The sequence below is a fragment of the Alosa pseudoharengus genome, unplaced genomic scaffold, assembly GCF_046254945.1.
Source record: "Alosa pseudoharengus isolate Yale_2024_CS ecotype anadromous, Long Island Sound unplaced genomic scaffold, YU_APseudo_1.1 YU_APseudo_1.1_scf_18, whole genome shotgun sequence".
Classification (NCBI taxonomy): domain Eukaryota; kingdom Metazoa; phylum Chordata; class Actinopteri; order Clupeiformes; family Clupeidae; genus Alosa; species Alosa pseudoharengus.
The window spans coordinates 36180136-36190406 of record NW_027468650.1 but is presented as its reverse complement, the minus strand read 5'-3'; the positions used below and the strand labels follow the sequence as shown (position 1 = coordinate 36190406).

Genomic DNA, 10271 nt, shown 5'->3' with positions numbered 1-10271 from the left:
ATCTTGAATTGAAGTGAATTAAAGATATCTTCAACTGGAGTTATGACTAGTCAGAATCAAATTGTAGATATCTCTAACTGGAATTACAGATATCTACAATTCAATTGCAGATATCCGTAATTCACATAGTGGATATCTGCAACTGAATTGTAGATATCCGTAATGATAAACCCCATAGAAATGAATGGCAAATGTGGCGTCATTTGTCCTAGGAAGAATGTCTTTGTGGATATCTGAAATGACGATTATGGATAGGAAGAATTCAGTTGCGGATATCTAAAATGTTCGTTTTGACTAGGCAAAACTGAATTACAGATATCTGCAATACATATCCAGTCTAGCGGGAAAATGTTAAAATCGCTTGCCATAGCCGAAGTCAAACAAGCCTATTCTTTTGCTGACTGGGCAATTTCTCCAGCAGAGGGGGAAATCCTGCCAAGTTTCCCTTTAGAAAGTAGTCCTACGTGATCACTGCTGACTCACTCTGATCACTCTGTTGGCGAACTCTACCCTGTTCAACTTTGTCCATAATTGTTGATAAGTGTCACACACGAACCAATCAGAAAGTACCAGACACACATGCACTAAAATATCCAATCAGGAAGTTGAAATAATGGGAGTGTCTATTTCACGGAGGAAGGAAGTATTTTTTAGCAGTTGTGTTCTGATATAGTACTGTAATTTACCTGTTTGTTGGAGTTGTAAACTAGATTATAAAAGTGAAACGGTCTGACTGTTGTTTAGCACTGCTTAATAATGGACCAAGACAGCACAAATGATGGCAGTGTACGATATTACCGACTGACAGACGTGGAGCAACGGAACTCTTTTAAGAGTACATGGATTATCATCAACCACAACATTTACGATGTCACAACATTTTTGGAAGAGGTGGGAGTGTTTCCTTGCTGGTAGGCTACCGCAAACAGAATTTTCATTTATTAAGTGACTGAGTAGGCTGTGACAGGGTAGGCTTAAGGGCATACATGGGCACGGTTCACGTAATAAGTGTACCGTGTCCGGGTACGTAGGCTACGGAGCGATCACACCGTTCAAACAAACCGATAGCCTACAGATGGCATAGTGTGAGTATAGTGAAAATTCCATGATCCGTGGGAACCCTGTTGAAGCCTTTTCCTGTCTATGGTCAAAACAGTTTGGGAGAATTACTTGCTCATATGCAAGAAATGCAAAATATTGTAGCCTATGGAAATACTATTGTACTGCATTGTAGCCTACCTCAGAAAAACTGTTGTCAGTGAAGTAGGGTTTTTTTGTAAGGGTGCTATTGAAATCAAAGCAACCAATTCTCTTGGGGGAAACAATTTTGCATTCAGGTATTTTTCAAATGTCTTGTGTATTTACATTCATTGTGCTATGATGTAATTAAATCTGGTAGGCCTGGTATCCTTTGTCATATACACTCTAAAAAGTGATGTGATAAATATGAGTTTGCTTAGGGACAATAGGCCTACATTTTGTGTCAATTTCAATACAGCAATTGTATGGCTGGCTGAAAGATTTCAGCTAAATGTGTACCTGCATAAAATGTCTTCTACCTTTTACCCAGCCATACGATTGCTGTGTTGAAAGTGACACAGTCCCGGAGTTTACACGTGATTTTACACATTACGTCATTGTAACACATCACTTTTTTAGAGTGTAGAATAAAAATGTGTTGTAAAGGTCCAGCGGTGGAGTTTGGTCAGCACCCCTCTGGTGGTGCACCACTTGCCCATGGTCAGAAAAACATAATTCTTAACTGGGCATGAATATTTTGAAATAACTAACATCTTAGCAATTCCTGACATTTCTAGTCCTAGCCACAGTCTGTTTAAAATATCATCAAACAGAAGTTGTGGTAGTTAAACACCTCTAAATGAGGTGAAACATTAGACAATTATAAAAACAGTAAACATTAAATCTGGTCACATCTAAAGTGAAATTGAATGAAGAAGTATAAAAGAGCAAATAAGTTGCAAAATTGAGGGCAGTTTGTCTGCTTTGCTCCAGTGGACTGCCTGAAAACCAATGAGCAAAGACCAGCAAACCACCAGATATGCCACAGTGGGCAGAGAGTAGTCCCTAAGTACCTACCTGTTTACCTTCCTTCCAAAGTTGCACACTGAAATTCACCGGAATAACGGGAAGTTATTGAGAGTGACCTAGAGACATTTACAATTTGCGGATATTGAGGCAGCAATTGTTGTATGCATTGAATAAGATTAGATTGCCTTAAGGTAGGGTAATTTGACCAACTCTATGCTGTTGTAAAATAATTAAGAAATATTAAAATAATATTTTACCCCATCTATAAAACTGCAGGTCAGAAAGAGTGTTTTTAATCCAGATTCAGCTAAAAACAATAGCTAAATTAAAATATTTTTAACTGCAGCAAACCATGAGAAGGTCATACATGCTTTTATTAGCTTACTTCCAGACTGGACTATTGTAATGCCCGTTATACTGGAATTAACTAATCATCTCTTGCAAGATTACAGTTACTAGATTGTTTATTGGGACAAGGAAACAAGAACACATCACTTCAGTACTGGTGGCTTTGCACTGGCTTCCTGTGTAGAATCCAGTATAAAGTGGCATTGACTGTGTTTAAATCATTAAATGGGCAGGCTCCAGGTTATGTAACATGCTGAACTTTTACACTCAATCACAACCACTAAGATCTGCATCCCAAGCACGCCTGGACGTACCCTGTTCCCCCACATAGAAAGTTGACTACTGTATATTTTTCAGTATCCTTGCACTGCACCTCTGGAACAGCTTATCACAAGACCTCAAATCAGCATCATCTGTGACTGTTTTTAAATCTCTACTAAAAACCCATCTCTTTAGACTTGTTTTTAACAGTCATCAAGCCTGTGGAACTTTACATTGATCCTTTTGTCTGTATGTTTATATGTCTGTCTCTGTACTTGTTTTGGTTTTGTGTCTGGAGGTGTAAGTTGCAGTTGGTGCTGGAATCATCTTTTAAACTCTGTCTTTTCTTTCAACTGTGAGGCACTTTGGAAGTAATGTGCTATACAAATTAAAATTACTTGCTTACTAATATTAAGGGCCTATGATTTCATAATTGTGCTATGGTGTACATAAAACATGTTTATCCATCTAACATTGTGATGTTAACAGCACCCAGGAGGAGAGGAGGTTTTGAGAGAGCAAGGTGGAGGTGATGCTACTGAGAGCTTTGAGGATGTTGGTCACTCCACAGATGCTCGCGAGATGGCCAAAAGCATGATCGTTGGACAGTTACATCCGGTAAAGTAAAATATGAATCCTGTAAATCAATAATATAGATACAGTTCTCTCCAAAATTATCTTTTGGTGATTTATTGTGATCTCACAATGAAAACAATGAGGAGAAATCCAGCCTTGAAGGGAAGCCAATTTATTCTGAGTAAGAGGAAAATCTCATAAAGAAATAAGTATTTTTAACAAAAAAATTATTGGCACCCTTGCTTGTAATACCTTCTTAAGCCTCCCTTTGCCAATAAAACCGCTTGGAATTATTCTCTTATGACATCCCATAAAGTTGGAGAATACAAAGCAAGGGATTTAAGTTAAAAAATCTCCCCAGATCGTCCAGATTCATAGGTCCACACTTGTGCATTCTCCTCTTTGACTCACCCCTCTGTTTTTCTATGGAGTTAGATAGATAGATAGATAGATAGATAGTAGAGCCAGACCGATAAAGGATTTTGAAGGCCGATACCGATACAAATATTTGTTGATTTAAAAATCCGATATTCCGATATATCGGCCTATTTTTTTTTTTCAGAAACGCGCAACAAAACATTAACAGATTTCCCTAACATTATTTATGAGTATTGACTAAAATAATATGATAATGCAACTTGTTTATTTTTAAATAATATTGTCACAGTGGAACAGAGGAACATCGAAATATATTAAAGTTCTGATAAATAAAATGTATAAAAATAGAAACAAAGTTACCAGTATTAAAAGACTTTGTAAGCTTCATAAATATAACTTTGAACTAAGACTTAATAATTACAAAAAATAATGATGACATTATTACTATAATCATCATTTGTATTATCATTAAACAAGATAAAGGTCACTCCTAAATGTTTGAGTGTGCGTGTGTACCCTATTGCCTTATAAGCTACCTTATAATTACAATGTCAGCTTGCTTATCCCTTTACCTGCACTTTTAAAATTATTTCCATCAAGCTACATCAAACCATTTTCAATCATCAGTTGCTGCCTGCCTTCTAAAACCTTCTATTTAGTGATCTAAATCCATTATGTAACTCGTTAATGCTGCGGCTGAACGACAGTCTGAAACGCACACTTGGCGTCATTGAATTTCATACACGTGTAAAAGAAAAGCTAACTTTTATGCACAAGCTACGTTTTGCACAAGCTACGTTTGATACTTTTTCTCTATGTCTAAATGTTCACTCCTCGCACGTCTAACTTAATTTTACAATGCAGGGACTGTAACTACAGATACTAGTTATAAATACAGTAATCATTACTTTATTTAGGCAGAATAAGAGGCCGTTTACGCTTTCACACCTTTAACGACTCCGGCAAGAAAAAACCTTGCGTGTACACACAGAGGTGTAACCGGCTAAATGTGCTGTAGTGCATATGCCAGACCAGTCGATGGCGCCGCTGTGCAGAAGCTTCACGATAATTTCGCGTGAATCGCGTAGAAGAAAACATTGTTAAAACTGTTTGTTAAAGCAGAAAATGTCTAATAAGTGCTCTGGTTAAGCAGTCGCATGAAATAAGGAGACTACAGACAATTCGGTTTTCAATTCAACTGTTAAACTAATAAAGTTAATTTTCAAGGTATGTGACTGCTATGTGAAATTTCAAATGCTTAGCCTACGCATTGCATTAGGTCTGAGCACCACTGGAGAAAACACTAACATACAGTAAGCTAATGTTTAACTAAGTTAAGCTAACGTGTGCTTCTAACTTAGCCACTAAAGGCTGATAGGCTACAAAAAAATAGGCTACAATAGAGCTGCACAGTCCCGCCCACAGCCGATGCCGGATGTAAAAAGTCAATGCAATTTCTCCATTGACAATTGCGGTGTAAGCCATAAAAACTTAACTGCACGTGGTAGACTTAAAACCAGCTACGGTTGTACTAAGCGATTGTATATGCTCCTATAGACACCACGAGTTCGTGGGGCACTAACCTTGTTTTGAGATAAATGCCTTTTATTCGCGATCTCTTGGATAAGTACTTCATTACCCACAATCCTGAACAATCCCACAATCCCACAGTAATGCCTCTGATTGGTGGAAAGGCCGTTATGGTCATAGTTTGAAACTTTCTCAGCGGAAAAATATTGACAAAGATGGAGGAGTGTTTTACTGCCTATGGCGAAAATCTTAATGTGATTAAAAACTTTCTTGACGAATATTGGTACTTGTATCAACAAGGATTGGGGTTTATACATCACACGAACTTAGTCAGGGCCAATACACTATCAAATAGACCACTGTAAATGTTAGTTTAAACAGTCAAACTTTTCAGGTAGGCTAGCACTAGCCGACAGGCTAACCTTTAGCATTTCCGACATTGTATGTCATTACATAATGCAGCTAACATTAGCCTACATGCTGCAACACAGGTATGAATATTATGTTTTAGTGAGTGTCCAAAGGGGTGAAAGCCACTTTAAATCGGGTCACATTATTGACTGTTGTGTGTCCGAGAGTCAGTTTGTGGGTTTTGTAAGGGTCAGCAGCATGAGGGACAAAACCTACAAAGTTGTGGTGAGTTAGCTAAGCAGGGAGGTTGTAATGTTAATGCTGCTAGCAGTGCTAGTTAACATTAGCTAGGCTACTGTAGCCTTCATACTGTATGATTCATATTAATCATTAACCTAGGAATACTTCGTGCATTTAATGAACATTTTGTGTAATAATTCACGGCAAATTAATAAACTGAATATGGTGGTCCAAGAGCAGACCATGCATCAGCCCGACTGAGCAGTGATGACAGCATAGGCTGAGTCAGGTAACGTTAACGTTATGAAGCACTGCCGTTAACGTTAACCGCTTTCACACACACGATATAAAATACACGATGATAAATATAAAATTCAATATCAAAACACTATTATTTACACGATTACTCCTGAAATAACTGCTATTAACTGCACAATCACTATATAAATATCACTGTTTGGAGGAAAGGGTTCGCTGCTGTCGCCGGTTGGAAATGAAATATTTCGCGCTGGTTCGTGCTGCTTATATATTTTTCAGTGAGGCCCGGTGGTTTATGGGATGAGTAGTTCCTTCGCTCGGAAATGAAAATATGTACACAGTCTTGTACCTTTGACTTTTTTTGGATTTTCTCTTCGTTTTTTCACTCGAAATGATATGTTGTATGCTTATGAGTTATGCCGTAGCTGGTTAGCCTAAGACATGCTGTAAAACTCTTTAGATACGGATTTTTCCAAACGTCAATGGGACAAATTAATGGGAAGCTTACATCCGGCACCTAACCGCGTTTTGGCTGTGGGCGGGACTGTGCAGCTCTATAAATCATGACAGGGGAAAGAAAAACATTTTAATATGATAAATAAATGGTTTGGTTTGTTTTGACAAGCAACATGTCAGGTCGAGTGCCGTGGCTATGTCGTCATAAAGTTGCCGGCTTCGCACCTACAGGCGTCTACACCCCAGATAGCAAGCATAGTCGGCCCGATTCTGGCTGAGTGCTGGCAGTGTCGGCTGAGGTCCGAGTCGGCTGAAGCACAGTAAACACAGTCGGCCCGATCCTGGCTGAGTGCTGCCACTGTCGGCGGAGTTTCAAGTCGGCTGAGGCACTGTCCCCTTGAATGGGCCGACACTGACACGCAGTAGTTGGGCTGATTACTGAGTGTCTTATTTGGCCCGATTGGGGTTTGATGGGCTACTGCCAGTTTTCGAATCAATCTCGGCAGACGGATTTCAGACAGTGTGTGGCCCGATACTTCAGGAACAAACAATGATCAGTATCGCGGCTGTTGGCGGCAAAAATGAAACATTTAGCGACGCTAAACGTACATGGCCCAATTCTGTAAAGTGACTGTCGGCCCATTACATGTGGAAGAGCCACGAGCAGAGCAACTGTTAAGTTTGAAACCAGCAGGACGGCGCGAAACTGTCTCGTTTTGGACACTGCCTGTGGTAAGTAACTTTACCTTTACCTGTTATTGCATGTAAATCATTATGAATGTACGTAGGCTTATTATTGCAGACAAAGTTTAACAAGTAGCATAACAAGAATGGGTGTTTCAATCTAACCCCCTTGACGATGACGAAGCTAGCGGTAACATACGTTATGATTTCTTAGCCTACTTTGTTGGCCTAATTACCGTTAACGTCAGTGTTGGTGGTTAGTCAAAAACGTTCAGTGCTGTAACGTTAGCCATACTTGCATAATTATGTGGTTTTCAAAGAAAAGTGTGATCTAATCATTTCAGAAATAGCTTAACAGTTAACCAGTATTGCATGACTTAGAATATTGCGATTGGTAATTGGGCATTTCATCGTTATCTATCCAACTTCAGGCACTGCAGGCAGGACTGAGACTGTATGCCTTAACTCTTTCCCGACAGCCCATAGAGAAATCAGTACGTACGTACTGATGACGGAAATTAATAAAAGTATCATTTTTCTTCACTGAAACCCCGCGAAAACGTCTTTGTATGTCAATGAGTGTCTAAGCCAATCAAATAAATGGGTTTTCCTTGGATATGTGTTGAATTTTTGCTATTGGTTAGATTTTATATTTTGTGATTGGTTGTCAAGCGCTGATCGCGATATTTCAACATGGCGAGTAATGACAATCGACCGAGGTTCAGTGGTAGTAATGACATACTTTTCATCTGTTTTTAAAAGTACATACGCCCATGTTGTCTAGTGATATGAAACTGTGTGGTGTGAGAGGGTAGGGGCCAAATCTGTAGTGTAACACCGTGTGGGAGGTATCTGAATCTGTTGGGTCATTTTCAGCAACACTGACTCTGTTGGGTCATTTTAACTGTTCATCTGTTTTAACAGTCTAAACTGTGTTAACATGATTATTACACATTGACCAAAAAAAAAAACATGATTATTAACCAAAATAATATGTATGAGATGAAATTGTAAGTTATTTTTTTGATACAAATGTGATATTGCAACTAATTTTGATAATAAAACTATATAATGGTTATTTAGGCTCGTCTGTATACATATTTTCAAAATTAGTTATTTAAAGTTCCTTTCACCCAATTGCTACCAAACTTGGTATTTATTTAGCCAACAGGTAAATGCAACTTTCTGCTATTTCACGTTTTTTATAACATGCTTTGTTGAAGCTGTAGAGCTTCACAAACTCAAAAAATGTGCCCGGAATACGCAAATTTTATGCTAATTGATGCTAATTAGCATATATAAATAATACATAATTGTCATGTCAAACATATATTTGTGTAGCCTAACTATCTGGCTTCAAGAGAAAATGGATGGTTTCTTTGAGATATGCTTAGGTCACCCACAGCAGAATGAAATATCAAAGGAGTAATTTTTGGCCTATTTTGGCCCTGTCGGGAAAGAGTTAAGAGAGTGTGTGTGAGAGAGAGAGAGAGAGACAGAGATGGTAGCAGGGTGGGTCCTGTCCTGGTCATGTAAAGCTCATCAAAATCTGTATTTTAAGGTCGTTCTGTATTTTGTACTGAGGGGTTGTTTATGATCATGTAATCATTTTGAACACATATACTTCCATTAACCTAACGTTACTGTGACTTTTTTAAAATGTAGCCTACACCTCAGAATCCAGGCCACACTGACCAGAGACCTGCCCTGCACTCCTTTGGATGAAGAAGGCTACCCGTGTGTGTGAACCATTTCTTGTGTTGGAAAAACAGGAGACCTGAAGAGCTCTTGGTAAGTTGTACATTGATTTAATAGAATAAGTAATACTTTTTTGTTTAGATGAGCCAAATCATAGGAATCAGCTTTCATCTAGGCCTGTGTTTTGTGATGTGTCATTTTTAGATGCTTTTGGTTTGCCTCATCCATTATGTCAGCAAAGAACTGGAGTGGGCAGGAAACATGCGCTGTTGAAAACATGGCCAACCAACTGGAGCACCCACAAGGCTCTTGTGAAGGAAGTCCACAAGCCTTTGTGCTTCAGGTCTGTATGTGTTGACAAATATGTCTTGCTTTTGGTTATTGTCATTGGTAATATATCAGCATTTAACAATCACACAATGTCAATGTTGCCCAAAATAACTACCAGGGAGGTGTTACCAAGACAGCTGCAGAGTGGCAAGACTGGGCTTTAGTAATATTTAGTCAGACAGTAAAGGATAAATAGTTTAATGTTTTTTTTCTTTTCTTTTGAAATTACATGCTGTCCATGCATCTCAAATTGAAGGATGGATGGAAAGAACTCTGATCAACCCCCACAGAGAGCTGAGGTGGCTATCTGTAAGTATATTTGAGTGGACAAACAGAACTTCTCTGACAGATGACATGTTGAAATCTTGCTTTAGACCTCATAATGATCTTATAATATTCTTTTATTCCTAAATGCAGTTTGGAGACACCCCCGGCTGGTAGTGCTGCTGAAACTGGTGGAGGCAACAATGAAGCGGCAACAGAAAGAGAAGGCAGGTGGCAAAGGTTGCTGCTATTGAAAAATACTTTGAGAGTGAGTATGTGTGCATGTATGTAGCTGGGTAGGTCATGGTACATGGTACAAAAATACAGAATTTAAAGCACACTTTACACTTAACTCACAACCCACAACTACTGACAATGGAATTACTCTTTTAGAGTGAGTGAGTGAGGGAGAGAGATTTCTGTAAATGTTTAATGTTAATTTAGAATAATTTATTTCTTTGAATCATTATACAGTTTTAAAATGTTTAATTGTTTGTGTTTTTGTATATGAAAGATGTCAATTGTTGTAGATAAAAGTAGATTGTATATTTTAACTTGTTTAATTTCTAAAGTGTATATATGTAAAAGCTTGTATAATTTTTAAATGTTTGTTTTATTTGCAAGGTTGTGTTTGTCAAACTTGTTAATAAAAGTAGCTTGTGCTTTTAATTACTAGTTCTGGATTTGTGTTTATTTTCAAGTACTTTTGGTAGTTAATGGGCCACATGTGGCCCGGGGACCCAGCCGACATTCAGCCAACACTCAGTCAGATCAGTTTTATAGTGCGTGGGCCAGTACAGGCCCAGAGGCCCAGCCGACACTCAGCCAACACTCAGTCAGATCAGTTT

At 38.4% G+C, this 10271-nt stretch overlaps 1 protein-coding gene and 1 long non-coding RNA gene across 4 annotated transcripts in view; both read left to right on the top strand.

The window, feature by feature from the left end:
- The first annotated feature begins 608 nt into the window (after positions 1-608).
- cyb5a (cytochrome b5 type A (microsomal)) overlaps positions 609-10271 on the top strand; it is a 30618-nt gene continuing 20955 nt past the window's right edge. For 2 of the 3 annotated variants that reach the window (XM_076291091.1, XM_076291089.1), the window contains exons 1-2: positions 609-891; positions 3148-3276. In XM_076291091.1, the coding sequence (XP_076147206.1) occupies positions 757-891; positions 3148-3276 (264 nt within the window). In that variant the 5' untranslated portion in view covers positions 609-756. Of the gene's footprint in view, positions 912-3147; positions 3277-10271 lie in introns of all 3 variants that reach the window. The other variant, XM_076291090.1, reaches the window with a different exon arrangement.
- Positions 8642-9960, top strand: LOC143131441 (uncharacterized). Its single transcript, XR_012988107.1, has 4 exons — positions 8642-8922; positions 9034-9172; positions 9416-9468; positions 9577-9960. It is a non-coding gene; the product is annotated as an uncharacterized LOC143131441 (long non-coding RNA).